Below are 18,505 nucleotides of genomic sequence, written 5' to 3'. Positions count from 1 at the left end.
GATGATGTAAAGCATCCTCCACTGAGATTCTGCTGCACGGAGAATCACCTTGAAAAATGAAATGCTGAGCATGTATGGCTCTTGTTTTGTCAGATTTGTGTATGCTAATACATAATAATAAGGACTGCAGTAGGATTCTCTGTTAGTAAGAAACCTTTCACCTGAGAACCCTTTTGACCAGAGTTCATAAAAAAAAAGGAGACCAGCTGGCTCTTAGTATTCGTTCTGAAGGAACTGTAAGAAATACTGCAACTGCCCTATGTCGAATAAAAATGCTTACATCACTGTTTCTTTGTTTACTTTCTGTATTGACAAAGCAAGAAAGTTGTACTAGTTCTGCAGATGAAATTAATCACTGTAGTAGTGCTCCATCACAACAAGGATAACGTTGAAAAAGAAATTATAATAATGTGCAGATTTCATATTGCAGAATTTTGGTATGTAAAGTTGCTTTGCCTAAATACTCTCAGATCAAAAGCAATGCCCTCTTTGCAACTTCTGAAGAAAAATTCCAATGCTTTTCATGTGACAAATTATTCTAATATAATTTTTATATTACCAAGGCCAGTAACAGTTACTTTCTTTATCTTTGGTCTCTAAACTACATACAAAGCTGTATTTAAGATTAACAGCGCCACTAAGCAATACTGGCTGGGCTAGCAATAATTCAGAGGTTGACCATTCAATCAATATTATGCTACACCCCAATTTTGTTGATGTCCTTCATGAGGGAAATAATGGAGCATTATGCTGTGTGCATGAGCAGGTGTCACCTTTTTGTTGTGTTTGATTAATTCAATATAATTTTATTCTTATATTGCTCCTCACCATGCAGTCACCTTTTAGTATGCGTTCAGCTATTTGTTAAATGACTCTTAAGGGGTGTTTGAACATATAAATTCTTTCCGGTATTCAAGCCAAAATTATAAAATCATTAAATCATTCATGTAGATATTAAAAGGGACTGAAAGACTTTTGGTAGACACAGCATACGGAGCAACTGAGTATAAATGGTTATATCTACACAGAAAATTAGCTCGATCCAAATTATATGTGCATGTGTGTGCTTGGTACAAAAGTGGAGTAGAAAACGCTGAGTAAGTAAAAGCTTCAGCGTGAAAACAGTATGCCTGCAGCAGAATGAGAAATTAAATTGTCAAGGAAAAATTACGAAAAGTGAGGAAAAAGACAAAGGCTAGTATATACTAAAACTAGTCTGTACTGAACAAGCCAGTGAACAAGCAGGTATTTGCTAATCACAGCCAGCTCTGAGAATATTATCAGTGACAAAACTGGAAAGTGAAATGCAAAGCAAACTTAATAGGGAACAACCAGTTACCAGCTGATCATTTAAAATGTATTGAAAATTATCCATGGCTATTCTAAGAAACGAAGAGAAATATAATATGAAGTCTAGTAGCTATACTTTCTAGCAAGTCTTCCACAATATTAATTCCTATCTCTAACTTCTGTTGCTTTTTTCTGGAATTAAAGATTCAGAATTTCCAACAAATATACTTTAAATACAGAATGTTGAACGCTGTAATTGCTTCAACTCCCCTTTCAATTCCTGCCCTCCCTACCCCAACCTTAATATGACCAGAGAACTGCTCTGGAACTCACTGCAGACTGGACTATCTTCCTTTATTTTTTTGGTCAATGGAAAATGGGAAATGCAGAATGGAATGCTTTATGAGCCTTGAAGTCATCACATTTTTGCAGAGGCCAGGCTGACAGCTTGACCTATTCATCAAACTCTGTTTGTTAAATCATGCAGTTTACCTAGTTACCAGAAAAAAATGTCATTAATTCTAACAAAAAGACAAACGTCAAGAAAGATGTAAAAAAAAAAAATATTTTTAAAGGGTTTTAGAAAGAAACACTAAATGTTCAGAGTTCTCAGTGAGGATTAGAGATCTCTATTATTATATATTGTCCCTGCCTTAAAATGCATGATGACGATGGTTAGAAACAAAAAAAAAATCTTGCTTCAGACTGATGGAACCATGTTGCTAGGAGTACCATTCATCACTTATATAACTGTGTCTTCACAAATGAAAAAGTAATATACTTTAAAAATATATCTATCCTCTTCCTCTGCAAAACAGAACTCTCATTAAAAGAGAGTTACAGAAATTTAAAGAAACGATATACATGTCTAGACTACCCTTTAGGCTTATTTTCTATGTTGCAAAGCTTTGTAGGTCTGTTTTGTTGTTTTATGAAAGAGCTAAGAGCTATGAACTAAGACTGTGTACGTCTATGCATGTATATAAGCAATCACACACACATACACATGTATGTATTTGAGACCATTCATGCAATTTCAGCTGAACTTGAACAAGCGAAGATCTACTTTTACCCTGTTTATGCCCCCAGCCTAGGGAAAAGACAGATTTAACTCAACCTTAATACTTTTAACATCACATTTAACAAAGAATATAGACCTTGAGAAAGAAATCTTTTTAAAAAGCCAGGATTTATTAATTCCTCTGCATGCAAAGCTGGTTGGTAGCACACAACGAGAGTCATCAGCTGCATTTTAAAACGGAAGAAACAGCCAATGATAGACTGTCTGGTTGATGAAACTCAGGGAGAGAAAATAACTTCACTGACAGAGCTGCAACACCAAGGATTACCTTTATTTTTCGCAAGTAAAGCACAGTACACATTCACATTTTGGAAGCTATGAACATGTGTTGCCAGTACTCTTAGACCTACATTCCAACAGTAGAATTGAAACCATACTTACAGTAGGAATAAACGAAATCTTTATTTAAATGGTTTTCTCCACAAAATGCTGCTGACATTCTCCTTTCATCTCAAATCTCAGCATATTAGATGATACTTCTGAAACCACAAACTATACTATTTCTGAAATAAGATTAGTATTCGGTGGCCAAACAAGTGCTCTTACCAGTAGTAATAAAAATGTCATTTGCATTTTCCAGAAAATTTAAGTCCACAATAGTACAAATAGCACCAACAGCAAACAGCACGTCATAAAAAAAGGAAACCAAAACAGATCATCTCAAACTACAATACATAAACCGCTAATAGTATCCACACCATTTCAAAAGATATGTGTGATCCAGAGAAGGTCAGAAGTTGCTACCACTGCCCCAAGCAATAACAGCAAGGAAAGGGACTCTGGTAGAGAGCATATAAACACTTCCATTCTCAAGAACCACTATACCTACCAGGAACTATGGTCAGTTTAATTAAATATATGTATAAACCGTACCCATCCAGTCCAGCATTCAATGCCAATACACCACAAGGCATTTTTGTTGTGGCACTGGAACAAGCAAAATAATTGTCCTTAGTCCTTTCAGTGACAACTGCCAGGGTTACCTTGCTCTGAAGCTGCGTAGAGAGTTGTTTTGAACTATATATACTGCCTTTGATTTTCCACTGGAGAAGAATGGTGTTATAGCAATAAGGAAGGAAATGACTGGAAAATCAGATAATAAATTCATATTAAACCTCAGAACTCAAATGAATCGTTCTAATGGTGTAGGCACCACAATGAAAGCATTCTGAAATGTCCAACCTTTACACCAGCACCACCACAAAACAAGAGAAGTAGACTTCTAATAAGCAGGTGACTTGTGTTCACATTACTGAGCTCAATTCAAAACTCAGTAAGCAGCGATAAAAACCTTACATCTACCACCCCTGAGACCGCTACCACCACTAGATCAGTGCTGCTCAGTTTTCAAGAGTAAAGGGTCCCCAAGTTCAAACAGGAGTGATACACAGCAAAGAAACATGTTGAAGTGATTGCAAAGCAGCATCTACACAGAAGGGACAACATAAATTTCTCCCAAGCTCAAGTTACACTCTTTCAGACGACCACTTAGCCGAACTTTAAAATATCTGAATACTTCGCTAAGTTCCATGGAAAGGATAACTTTAAAAAGATAGCTGAACAGTTTTCAGAGACTACAACATTCTGACAACTACCACTGTCAAGTGATGAAACACCAAAACACCTGCATAGGCCCCAGCAGAATAGATTTTTATTATTTTTCTTTCAAAGTTTTTCTTCAAAACCCGGAGAAATTTTAGAAATTAAGACATAAAGATTAAATCTAGCTGTAAGTTGAGCAATGCATGTTATGCAAAGCAGGTACTGATTGGGAATAGTTACACTGAGCCTTCTTTAACGACAATTTCATCAAACGCAGAGACATGTATGTGGGATGCACCAATGAGTCCTGAGGGGTTGGACTGACATCCATTGCAAGGCAACTCGCAGTTATCTCTGCAAGGCCATGGCAATTGGAGGATGTTCCTGGAGCGGAAGAAAGCAAATTTCACTCCTACCTCCAAAAGTAAAAAGGAGGATCAAGGAACTACAGGCCAGTCAGCCTCACTTCAATCCCTGGGATTGACCCAACTGTTGAATCATGGTATTGCTATTTTGTTACATTTATTACAGTGTATTTACATGATTTGCAACAGTTGGGCTGAACATTTCACTGAAAAGCTGGTCTTTAACATGGAAGGCTTGAATCAGATTATGAAAAATGGAAGTGTCTTTATTGTGCAAGCACTTAGGAAATTGTACGTCTTCTGTCAGCTAGCCCTTACTTGTGGTGGTGCAGGGGTGACCAGACTTCTTAACACACTTCCAGACACCTGAAGGACATGAGAAAATGATTGGGGAAAGTCAGCATGGACTTCCAAAGGGGCAATCAGACCTAACCAACCTGACAGCCCGGTGGAGAGCAGAGCAGTGGGTGTCTTTGATTTGAATGCATTGAGACCTTCAGCGCTGTCTCTTGTAACGTCCTCACAGACAAACTGATGAAGTAAGTGGAGGCCACACAGGCGGGCAGTGAGGTGGGCCGAGAAGTCACGGACCAGCCAAGCTCAAAACATTGTGATCAGCAGCATGAAGTCTGCCTGGAGGACAGTCGCTAGCGGTGTGCCCCAGGGGTTGATACCGGAGCTACTACTGTTTCAGTGTCTTCAGCGGGATGACGGGGCAGAGCGCATCCTCAGCACGTTGGCAGAAGACACCAAACTCGGTGGAGGGTAGATAGAGCAGATGGCTGTGCTGCTCCTCAGAGGGACTTTGGCAGGTGGAGACATGGGTGACAGGAACCCCATGGAAAGGGTCGAGCAAAGGGAAGTGCCAGGCCCTGTACCTGGAGAGGAATGACCCCCTGCACGCACCAGTACGGGCCGGAGGCTGACTGGCTGGAAAGCAGCTTCAGAGAAAAGGACCCGGGTGTCCTGGTGGACAAGAAGTTGAACATAGCTAAGGAAGTGCAGCGCCGGAAGACCGAGGGAGGTGACCCTTGTCCTCTGCTCCACGTTGGGGAGGCCTCAACTGGAGCGTTCAGTCCAGTTTGGGGTTTTCCTGTACAGGAAAGGTATGGACTTACTGTCCAGCGTAGGGTCACAAAGAGCATTTAGGGGAGTGGAGCATCTTTTGTGTGAGAGGCTGAGAGAGTTGGGATTCTCCAGGCTGGAGCAGAGAGGGCTCGCCACGGACCTTGGCTAGTCAAACACTGGAAGAGGTTGCCGAGTCTCCATCCTTGGTGCTATTCAGCACCCAGTGGGACCCAGTTCTAGGCAACCTGCTCTACCTCAGCCTGCTTTGAGCAAGGAGGTTGGACTAGACGATCTCCAGAGGCGCCTTCCAACCTCAGTGATTCTATGTAAATAAGGATTTTAGTAAAGTTGACATCTCTAATGGAAAGAAATTTTTAGAACTGAGCTTTCTGGCTCAAGGCAACAATCAATAATAACTTCGTTATAGATAAAAATCAGGTGTAGTTTTGCCCAGACACTCCAAATCTGCTCTATAAAGAAGAAAACTGATCCCACTATCCAAGCACAGTCCAAAGCGCCAAGGTGAGAAAACAAAGTTGGTAACAGCTACTTCTGTACACACAGAGGACTCCTCACATCAAATTAAATTTGCCTTAAAGCAATAAGGTTTTTAGCATACGTATTTTTTACATCAGAAATTATTTTTCCAACTATGCAAGAAAATAAAATGAGCACACAAACACATAGTCACTGACATTGGAAGGGACCTCTGGAGGTCATGTGGTCCAACTCCCCCTGCTCGAGAAGGACCACCTAGAACAAGCTGCCCAGGACTATGTCCAGACAGCTTTTGAATATCTCCAAGGATACAGACTGCACTCCCTGGGCAATCTGCGCCAGTGCTCAGTAAAAAAAAGTGTTTCCTGATGTTCCAACAGAGCCTCCTGTGTTTTAGTTTGTGCCTCTTCTCCTGTCACTGGGCACCACTGAAAAGGTCCTGGCTCTGTCCTCTTTGCACCATCCCTTCAGCCATTTATACACACTGATGCGATCCCCCCAAGCCTTCCCTTCTCCAAAGTGAACAGTCCCAGCTCTCTCAGCCTTTCCCCATAGGAGAGATGCTCCAGCCCACTGATCACCTTCCTGGCCCTTTGTTGGACTCCGTCCAGCAGTTCCCCATCTCTCTCATATCAGGGAGCCCAGCACTGGACACAGTACACCAGGTGTGGCCTCACCAATGCCGAATAGAGGGGAAGGATCACCTCCCTTGACCATAACACATACCATGTATTATGCTATCATTAAGTATTACACTTCCTTTTAAACTTCAAAATTCCATCTTCTTCCAAAACAAATGCAGAGGAAATTTCCATTATGCTTCCTGAACTCACCGGCGTATTATAATAGAAACATAATGCCGTACCTAATTGACAGTGGCAGTATATCCCCATTAGTGGTAAAAACATGGGAACAGACTTACGGCTTCACCTTTTCAGCCTTCCTTTTCTCTCTCACCTCTTTTTAAGATGTTTTGTACTCTAAGAAACACATACATGGAACAGGGTTTTTTTGTCCTCAGAAAGAAGCAAGCTGAGATTATGCCATAATGCAGTGCAGGAGTATAAGAGACAAAATCCACTTAGGAAAACTAATTCTTGTAGACCCGAGAAAAAATAGGACATCATCTGTTCTTAATTCTGCAGTAGCCCAAAATGAATTAGATTTCCCACAGTTCCAGAAAATTTACCAAAGGAACAAACAGTCCACAAGTTCTCCATTAAAAAGTCTTACGTTCTTTCTTCCTCATAAGTAAGTATTTCAGAAAGACTAGGCTGAAGCAGAGTAAATAAAATAATCAGAAACTCTCTTCTAAACTATGCACACAATGACATTAAACTCATTTAATCCAACAGTCATTTCTCCTTGTTTTCCTGACACTCTGTTTACAGCAAAATTCTTTTCATTGCTTTTAAGCTACAATGAACAGAATGAAAACACTATGTACAACATGGACAAGAAGGAAGCACATATATATGAAAAGAAAATATCCTGTATCTGTAAAGAGAAGCACAAATTTATCATCCTTGTGAAAAAATTAAGAGGCCGTGTTATTTTTGAAACTAAAACTATCGGTAACAGTTCCAATAACAACATTTTTTTTCACACAGAATGAGTCAAAAAGACAAACAGAAGATTACAAATTTATCAAGGAAGAAAAGGAGACCTGCTGTTGGAATTATGGACTACATTTAAGAGAAGCTGCAATGCATCTGACCTATTTTTATGCTCTTCCATAAACATTCCATTGGACTACATTAGAAAAAGGACAGGAAGCTAGATGAACTCCTCTTCTTAAGTAGTCATATTATTTTACGCTTTTATGAATACTGAGTCAGCCATTAGCCAAAACGGAATTAGTAAGAGGACACAAAAAGCTTCACCATTCATGCTCTTAACACAAAATGAAGAAATCTTGACTTCCCAGAAGCACCAAGTTGTCATTATCAGAGCTTTTCAATCAATGTAAACCAGCTCATATTTCACAGCGTTTGGCAATGGAGTCTGAATATCCAAAATTAGATGTTTGTTTCTGCCCTTGTGGACTGAAAAGCCCAACATAAGCTGAGGGTATCATCTGTAGCTCTATTTTTGGAAGCATAATAGCAACCCTCAGTTTAAAATGACTGTCTTGTTATAAAACAGGAAAATAAAAACTGATAATAAGCAACACAACTCTTTTTGAAGAAACTGCCCAAGCTATTCACTTTTTTTCTGATGCTTTTCCATCAGTTTTTGTGACAGACTAACAACTACACAACCAGTAACTTTAAATTCATTTCAAAAAACAGGATCTACAATTATAATTTATTAAGCATGGCAAAAATCCTTACCTGGGCTATTTGCAATATTAAATTGCAATGAATGATGTATGTTTTTCCTTAGATCTCTTCACCACTGAACTGTATCCATTTATTACCTAAATAAAGACGGTTCTAACTCTGCAGAGACTTGATAATGAAAGTAAACATACCGTACAAAGCCAGAGGCAATAATGGAAATACTGAGACAGTGTGTGTTACTGGTATTTACATATTACATTTATATTGCCAACTCTGAAACACTGTTATAACACACACGCTAACAATCCACCACTAACACTGAGAAAGTTGTTCAAACTCTAAGAACCCACGTACTTCACACCTTGACGATCATCCCAAATCTGGGAGCATCATTAAGTCATACATCTTCAAGAGTATTTAGCTGGTTTAGCTAGATCAAAGCTGTTGGAGCTATACCTACTATCTCTAATCCACTTACCGGGAAAACATACCCTAATGTAAAAATCAACACAAGCAACTGTCTTTAATAGTTTTTTCCTGTTGGAACATCAGGTTAAGTTCAGCATTTACGACAGCTATCAGAGAAGAGCTAAAAATTTTAAAAGGCTAAAAATTTAATAGTTACTTCATTTCAGCATGAGCATTTGAAAGGGCACTTTGTCAAATGCTTTTGGAAAATCCAACCAGACTAATCTTCCATGTCTGGATGCTTCTTGGCTTCAAAGTACTCCAAGAGATTAATGAGCCCTTCACTTTATGAAAGCTGTATTGACTTTCCCCCAACATGACATGTTTCTCCATATTTCCTCTAATTTTCTTCTTCAAAACAGTTTCTACCCATTTTCACAGTACAGATGTCAGCCTGTCTGATCTGTAATTTCATGATCTTCCCTGGAAACCTCTTAAAGTACTGGCACCACACTAACAACTTCAATAGTCAGTTTCAAGTGAGAGGATACACACAATTAGCAGTTTGGATATATTAACTCTTGAGATCTTTCAGAAGCCTTGAATGAGTATCACCTCTTCCTTGTATTTTTTTTCTCATTCATTTTGCCTTTCCTGTGTAATATCTTCTATCAGCTTTTAAATTCAAGATGAATTCTCCAGTGAGTCCTTCACAAAGAAATGTTTCATGTGAAACCTTAATCGCCACAGGTAAACGGACGCAAAAATTAATTTAGTGGTGTGGCTTTATTTCTTTTCCTGGGCTTTCTTTTATACTTTGATCAACTAGTGGTCATGCACTCTCTTTGACAGGCTTCCAGGTTTTGGTATTTTCAGAAAATAAGTTACTGTTAATTTTAAGTCTGTGCAGGTTGTTCCTGGAATTCTTCACTGTTGGCTTTCTTTTATTTTTTATTTAACCATGGCAAGGTTAAATATCTATCCTATCCTTCTCATTTGCATGTGACTTCAGCTTTCTGGAAAACGCCTTCTTTCTTTGAACAGCACCTCCTCCTTTTTGTCCATCTCAAGTGTTTTTTGGTAAGTGGCACATATTTACTTCATGCCCCCTGTGTGGTATCTTTAGAATGTCTATGATGTCTGCTCTTTCGACTACTTCTCTTACTTTTTTGTTTTAACAAGGTTTCTTATTTTTACATAGTTACGCTCTAAAGTATAAAAACAAGGAATAATAGCTTTTCCATCTTCAAAGCCTAACTTCTTTGCTTTATATGCCAGATGATGCTAAGAGTTAAACTGTACCAGGAACACCCATGGAGCTGGACACCAGAAGACATGGGCTCAAGAACAACATTCTGAACCACCAAGGAAACAGAACTCAGTCGATACCATTCATGTATTCCTCAGAAAAGGTACCAGATGGAAAAATCTGGATTTTCTTCAGGTGCACAAAGCAGAGAGTGGTCAGATGCTACCACATGATTTAAAAATACATGAGATCCAAAGACTGAGTTCAATTGCAGAAGATGGGTGATCATCTTGAACTCAGGCTTCTCTGCCACAATCAGAAACAGAGTATTTAGATCAAAAGAAAGTTATGCAAGAGTTAACGTAACCTATTCACTCACTCTGTTTTAGGAGATTAACTGGTAATTACCAGCACTGGATCTAGTATTTTTTGGTTACCCCAAAAGTTTGCAGCCTCAGAGGGTGATTTGTGGAACAAAGGCTTCTTAACTGAGCAACTGGAACATTATTAAACTGAGATGAAGTAGAGAAGTATTCATCTACTTGTTCTCTCAGGATACAATTCTAAAACTACAGCGGAATGGCAATTTAATTGTAACCAAGGACCTGCATCAACAACAAAATAACTAACACAGACTTTATGAGCTAAGCATAACTCAAAACAGATCTGCTAATCATTTTTTTAGGCCCTGTGAAAGAGCCTTTGCTTCCTTCAGAATTATGAGCTTCAATCCAACATGCCCAATACAGAAGTGCTCCACTCAATTCATCTATATTGGTATCAAGGTGAGTTTTAAAAGTAAAGAATATTTAGGGGGTTGAGCAGTAGCCAAAGTATGAAAGGACTATTAACGTTTGACCAAAACCTTAACAATCAGTCCTTTTTAAATAGTCTTTTGATAAGCCCTACTAGTAGCAGTGCAGCCTATAACACTTCAAGGTATAGTGTCAAACCACCTACTTCCCAACGGGATGGACATGTTCAAGTTCAAAATAAGGGCTATTATATTTAATTCATGTCATCAGCCAAATCTGTAATTCTATAACATGAAGTTAACTTCCATGTGATTGCATATGCAATCTGTGGTAGAGTCAGTAGTTGAAATGAGCCAACTATAAGGTAACCAGATTTAAACTTACTATAGAGCTACTAATCACTAGTCATATGGTGTTTTCCAGTTTACAAGCTTTGCCATATTTTAATACCTCTCATTTTCATCATCTCACAATTCCCACCACCAATAAACGCAGCCCTGCTCCTGAGCCTATCCCTAGGATGTATATACAAAACTGTTCATTTTGTTTGATTTCATTCAAATTAGACATAGACTTCCTACACTGTAGTCTGCAGACATTTTGAATTACAACATAACCTCAACATTAAACAAAAAAAAAGAAAACAAAACACCAAACACCACCAGAAATTGTGGAAAAATTAATCTAGCAGCATTACCTAATTAGGATTTAATAACATTTAATCCTAATTATTGTAGCAGCATTACTTTCTCTTCTTTCACACAGGTATAGTTCTCTGCCTTTTCTGCAGTTCTCTTAGAAGTAAACACCTGCTCGCAAAGTTCAGAAAACCTCATCTTTATCAGATGGGACACTTTATCCTCCTCTAAGGGCACACAGAGCCAGTCAAGTTCTCAACAATACCTGGCTTCATCTGTATGATCCTCTAGCATCTATTTGCAGTGCTATTATACTCATCACTGAATAATGCTGCAGACTTGGGACAAGATCATTATTATTTTTTTCTCTTGCCACAGTGTAACTTTTTTCAGGTTTACGTATTAAAGGTTATAAGACATTTTAAAAAAACAAACATGCAATGGTGTGGAAGAGGCACTTGCCTTAACTCCAAGCTTCAGTCTGCAGCACTGATCAGTGATGGGTGTGATGACACCAACAGAATGCATGCTGAAGTATCACATAAAGGAAGCTGAAGTTCATGAACAAGAGGGAAAAATAAAATATTGTTAAACAGTGAAAAGATGTTAGGGTAAAAAAAATACTCAGGAGCATGGAGAAGCTAGAGAAAAATACACAATTTAAACTTTTGTTTTTCCCAAAAATTCCTAGTTCTTTTGGGTTTTCATTATTCTGAAAAGATACAAAAGCTCCTATAATGTGAATAAAAGCAAAATATCCCTTTATTTCCTGGCTAAAATTCTGGTTCCAATAATGCTGGTGATAAATTACTCATTACGTTCAAAAATACAGTACTTTAGTCTGTGTACAGTACTAGCCTCTATCACTTACAGCTCCTCCATTAATGTAGCAATGAATGCTGACAATTTAAGAAAGCATGATGTGCTATTTGTTTACATATAAAAAACCCAAGTATCTAGTGATATACTAATTAACTTACCATTTGCCTCATTGTTTATTTAAAAAATATAAGTACCTGCCCACATAGAAAATATTCTCACCGTCCCATGTGTCCCTGCAGTATTTGCACTCTCCCATAATTATTTCAGTGTGGACTGACTGTGCCACTGGAAAAGGTCTTACATCCTTTCTCCCTTTACAAAGCAACAATGAGTCCTTTAAGTACTCCCAATGTAAACAAATTCTGAATAATTAAAAACCTTGGCTGAATATTGCTTTCTATGTTTATTATCATTTTATAAAAAGAAGGGTATTTCTGACAAATAAGAATCCCTTCATTAGCCAAAAATATTGTCATCTTGAAACAACAGTACTTTGAGAATATCATTATGTGTACCAAACTGAGAATGCACACAAGGTAAATGACAGCCTGCGCATTTATGCTAACCAAGTTTTGTTTAATAACATCCAACTCAATCTCTGTTATCAACATCATCTCATGCGTACAGTACTTGACACACTGGAAGAACACAGTTACAGAATTTTGACCTATCTTGAGGTCTAAGCCAGCAGAAAATAAGACTAGTAGGTCATCATTACCTCGACAGCATATTTATCCTGTCTTAATTATGAATAATTCTCATTATTAAGCTGAATTTTACATCCACCTGTTAGTTAATCATGTCAGAAAAATCCCTAAGCCAAAATCAACCATTGAGATAAAAAGCATCATTTTGAGGGCTCACTATATGAATTTACACCAAAACCACAAAGAACACCATGACAGTATCAGACTCTATAAAACATCTGCTACTATAGGAAATATCAATATATTAGCTAAATAGCTTTACATCTCTCCTCCTGCCCTTGAGGAAAGGATGCTATGGATGCCTCCAGCTGTTTCACAATGTACCTTCAGAAACAAGCATCTCCCATGGCTGACTTCATTTTCCAGTATACCCTACAGATTTTAATTGCTTGATCATTTGTCAAACTGGACAGAGCATCGGCAGACAAAAGATTCACAAATTGAAACACATCCCATTATTTTAATCTGTAAGTTTAATTTGACAAAAACAACCTTTATTTTTACTTCTCTTCAATGTCATTTAGAGCTAGAAGCACTGTCATAGCCTCTGTCTTTGAAATTGAGTCGTTATCCTTTTGGGAACAGGAGATGGGAAATGGTTTGAACGTGCCACTAAATAAATATTCTATTATTCTTACTTATGAAAATGAAGTATAGATTTCTGAAGTACACAGATATTCAAATCATACGTAGACTACAGGATGCAGGGGGGGGGAAACTACGTGAAAGACAAAGAGCAAACGAAGCCTGGACTGTAAAGATTTTTGGAGTCATGAGTCACCTCTATCTAAGTGGCATTCAAACAAAAAATTTAACGTAGACTTAAAGAAAGATACTAAGTATCTGGAATAGCTTAATACCTAACAAGCAGCATCACCACATCAGAACAAACTGCAGGTAGAGGCATCTCCACCAACAAGACAGAACTTAATTACAAACGTATTACAGATGTAATCCCAACAATCAAACTTGTCTGCATCCTAATTATAGTGATATACTATAAGCTACCACTAAGAGGATATACTACTATCTTCTTGTAGCTGTGCTACCATTTCAATCAAATTCTGTTGTAGTTACATCATCACTGAACTACATAAACTCCTACCTAAACTGCTAATTACCAATGAGTGCTTTTTGGACCTTGGTATAGCTTATTCTAAAGCTACTTTTTCTTTAGAAAGCAGTTCAAAAGATGTATATGAAACTGGCTATGGGTTTCTTTTCCTTCGTTTTCTCTCTTTAAATAGCAAGGACTGTTTTTTAAAACAGTGACTTGATCTTGTCAGATGAGTTTTCTCATTTTAGTGCACAAAATTAATGCAGGATTATCCTAGAAACGTTTACTTATTGTCAGACTATATATTAAATCAAAGAAATCATTAAACAAATAAATAAAGGCTCAATTACTCTGTCCCAGATTACTTCAGTAGAAAGAAGACATTTCAAGTCACACTCATTTGGATCTTTTTTCCATGCTTTAAATTAATGCAAGGCAGAGGTAAACCCATATTTCTCAGTGTATTAGCCCTTCCCTCCTTCTTGCAAAATGTTTAATTTCCAGCCTCTAAAGACAGAATTTACATATTTACTGAAGTCTAAGGACCGATGTTAACATTACAGCCGCTTACAGACATAAAAAAGCCTAATCAAATGAGATCTGTAAGAAAGACATAGCAAAGGAAAATGAAAAAGCATGTGTAGAATTTAACACTGCAAGGTGCTCATAAAACTACAGTTCCTAAAAGCAGTTCCTGATGTTCTTCTATCGTGTGTTGAATCAAAGCCAAAAGAAATCGAAGCCCACAAACTGGAAAATGTGAGGTAGCAAATTAATTTAAGAGGCTTATAGATATGTATAAAGTTTCAAGTTGCTGCAAAACAGAGGTACATCCTTTTCATGTTAAACCCTCTTGATGATAACCACTTTGCCTTCTGAAGTGTACAAACACGTATTTGCATGCAGTATATTAATCTCTGTGTTTTACTCAGTATGAAAACACCACCAGTTGCTGTACATTCACGGGAACGACTTTCAAGCACATGTAATGAAGCATGAAATAGGAAGTCACAGGTTAAAAATGACCTTTCAAAACAGGAACAGTACTGTGCATTATAAAAAGGAAGTCTTTCAAATACCATATAAAATAACCACAAAGGACTACTCACCATGTCATATGCCGTTACAATCTTTTTCAAGACCTCTGGAACAATCCCTTGGAGCTCCATAGTTGGATACTGATCATTGAGATTCAGCACTACCAAGGGTGCATTATCAGGTCCAACCAAGCGCATCGACACTGCCAAAATGCACTGCATAAGATTTGCTACAGGAGAGAGGCCACATAATTCTTTGAATGAAACTACTGCATTCTGCAAAAAGGAAAGAAAGAGTTTCCTTTACAGTTAAGTATGAATTTTAATTCTCGTTCTTTCAGGATAAAATACTTCACTGTCATAAGTTGAGCTACAATGTGGAATTACCGCAGCTTTTCTCTGAAGAACTGGCAGTTTTCCAAAGCAACCAGTATTAAACATGTATTTTACCAAAAACATTTAAAAAATCAAACAGAATTTAATACTTGCCACAGTATAGAAAAAAAATAGTATCTGTTTAGAACAAGTATGTCTGGTCTCTATCACTACTAAACCATGTCAATAGATGAATTCTAAAACTTACTGGTTATATATTTTGAAAAAATATAAAAGACATTTCAAAGTAATTTTTTTATGCCACCAAGAGAAACAAAATATTAAGTGCCGAATGCCCCACAGGCAAAGTGGAGCGGAAGGAGGAATTCAGCCCATTTGTAACTTTAAACATACCTGAACTATAGTCCAGACGTGCTGTGGATCTGCTGGCTCCCATTTGGTGTGATTCACAAATCCAGCACTCCCCTAGAGATGTCATTCCTATCACAGAATCACACTTAAGTGAATCTTTTAAGGTACTTTAATATAAACACCAATTTTGTACCTTTCTCTAAAATGTATTATAGTTGTATTTTATATCCAATATGGTAGAACATAAAACCGTATGTTTAAACTTGGAGAAAATTTCCACTATTAGAAATACAACGTGACTCCAAGTAGCCACTGAAATTCCATGATGGGAATATTCTCAGCACTGTAATGAATTTAGGATTTTTGTACCAAGTGGGAGCTGGTGATCTATGGCAAGTCTGGAGTTTGTGTTCCTGTAGGAAACAAAAACAAAAACATGGTATATTTAAGTTACAGATGTGCTCAGTGCTCCATTCTCTGCCTTACCCAAGCAGGGTATCTGACACAGATTTTCATTTTAAGAAAAATCGCTTTCCATCTTGCTGGCACGGTAAGACTCATTTGTGGACACGTTTCGTAGAGACACATAATGCCAACCTTAATGCAAACAGGAATATTTTGCTGCCCCTTTACAAGACAAAATACTCAAAGTAGACTTCAAAATACTTATATATAGTATATTCATACAAAACTACATCAATACTAAATTACATCTACTACAGTCATTTACAGTGTACTTTAAGTAAACGTTTACTACTATCTAGTAAATGTCCAGGAAACAGATACTACTTTTATTAACTGGACTGCACCTTAATGACAGAATAGTTACATAGCTGAAAAGACAAAGACATTGGGAAATCCATTCAAACAGATTTTGTTTGAGATAAACATCATGGGTAAGCCATTATGAACAACAATTTTACAGAGAGGTTAACAAGGACCCAGGGAACGTATATATTAACTAAGGGCAGGCAGGACAGAACCATGGCTGTAACCCTTCCCTTTGGACTTCCAACCCTACATCCGGAGACTATCCCTCGTACTGTCAAGCAATTTAAACATGCACCATCATATCCAGCTTAATCACTCATGTTATACTTTTATCAGTGATTAGTATGTAATGTCATGACCTTAGGTTTTGTCACAGTAATGTGGTACCTAACAAGGAAGAAAAAAAGCTAGCTATTTTTATACAGATTTTGAGAAACAGTTTAACGCACTGCTGCACACTTTTTTCCCTCTTCTTCCATCTTATATTAAAAAAAACCCAACCAAACAAAATAAAACAAAACAATTTTGCTCTTTATAATCTGGCTTGTGGGGACATTATTTCTGTATCATAAAAATCGTAACAACCTATAACACAAAATTTCAGTAATATAGAAATTAAACAAATCTCACATTCCCTAAGTTGATACTTAGAGTGGTTTATTTATTTTTATTAGCTGTAAAACCTTAGTTACGCAGTTTAAATGTGCACTTTATATAATCTGTCAGTAAAGCTATGCAAAACTAATATTCCCTCATGTACCTAAAATATCTTCTTGATAGCATTTTGAGAGATGATAATGATGAATTTAGCTGATAGCACAACTTTCAAACTGACAGAATAAAATACATAAAATACCTTTCAGTATCTCATGTTCAAAGAAACCACACTGTTGAGCCTGTTTTCAATTATATCAGTTCTGCAAAATACTGCAGCATGCACAGGAAGGAGTTTAAAGTAGCTACAAAAACTGTATGTTTTCACTGTTCCCTCGAATCTTGGGTTCGGCTCTTCCGTGAAAGGTATTTTAAAATCCAGTGTCCTTTATATGACAGAATTCTAGCCTTCAACACGTTAAATACAAGTTCACTTTATATATAGCCCATAATGTGAAACATTTATGAGTCAAAATATCATCCCCATATTTTTTAAACAACCTTTCTGTATAGCAGTTCTATATACCAAGTTGAATGGGAGTGTTTCATAATGCTGTACTAATTTCTTCTTTCACCTGAAGAAAAATCAGTTTTAAAACTGTATTACTATTAAAATCTCTTCGATAGAAGATTATTCGTGAAGAACATTTATCTACACTGATGTGCCTTTAAATTCAGAATCAAGTCTCAGACATTTATTTTAAACAGTTTCCCCTTAACATTACATAAGAGGATTTAATAGGTCACTTCATTTGAAATGACTACGCTTAACTGCTTTGATCACCGCTAGTGTTCCATCAGAAGTTTATAGATATTTAAAAGTTTTATTAAATAGAATGTAACTGTACAACTCACTTTAATCTATGTCTAAAAGGGTTTATTTACCTGGAATCTTTACTGGAATCTCCAAACAATGCATTTTTGAAGGGGGATCTCTTGGCTTCCACAAAAACAAGCACCTCAGCCTGTACTTTTTCCTGAAATTCGATGTGTTTACTATACGTGACCTTTAAGGTAAGGTAATTTACTTTAGTGGATGCCTTCTAACACCTCAGCACTAATTCCATGTATTTCTAACATTGTTGCTAGGAAGAATCACGGAAAGCATATGGTCCTTCTGAAAGTATTGCCTTCTATTTCGGAAGAAGGAAGAAACAAAACCTTAGCAAAGCTATACTAAACATACTTTCACATACAAGAAGTCTTCTAATTAGCAGTAAAGCCTCCTTTTTCTATCAGCTGTATTTTCATCCTGCATTTCTATTTATCCTTTCTAAATTTAAAATATTTATATACTTTCCTCTAGTGTATATCTAACATTCGTTCAAAGGCAGAGGACAAGTCAAGAGACTTGACTTCTAACACTGGAGTCATATTTCCAGTTCACATTCAACAAAATACAGATGCACCCAAGGTTACCTCAGTAGATGGTATCACCTAAAAGGCTGCTCTGACATAATACCATTTTTAAAGCTGTTCAGCATTAGACCAAAATAATGTAACCTACAAAATGCAGCAAGACCCTTAAAAACATATATTCTGTATGCATCACATTACAAAAACACACATAACAACCAATGAATTCACGGTAAAA

The 18,505-nt window shown here is 37.2% G+C and overlaps 1 protein-coding gene across 7 annotated transcripts in view; it reads right to left on the bottom strand.

Annotated features, from left to right (window-relative positions):
* PLCL2 (phospholipase C like 2) overlaps positions 1–18,505 on the bottom strand; it is a 103,928-nt gene that overhangs the window by 27,207 nt on the left and 58,216 nt on the right. For 3 of the 7 annotated variants that reach the window (XM_056336134.1, XM_056336133.1, XM_056336136.1), the window contains exon 4: positions 14,872–15,075. In XM_056336134.1, the coding sequence (XP_056192109.1) occupies positions 14,872–15,075 (204 nt within the window). Of the gene's footprint in view, positions 1–11,626; positions 11,728–14,871; positions 15,076–15,528; positions 15,900–18,505 lie in introns of those variants that run through there. The other 4 variants (XM_056336135.1, XR_008821453.1, XR_008821451.1 and 1 more) reach the window with 4 other exon arrangements.

The sequence above is a fragment of the Falco biarmicus genome, chromosome 4 (assembly GCF_023638135.1).
Source record: "Falco biarmicus isolate bFalBia1 chromosome 4, bFalBia1.pri, whole genome shotgun sequence".
Taxonomy (NCBI): domain Eukaryota; kingdom Metazoa; phylum Chordata; class Aves; order Falconiformes; family Falconidae; genus Falco; species Falco biarmicus.
Note: the sequence above shows the minus strand (reverse complement) of the source record. Positions and strands in the feature narration are given on the sequence as shown.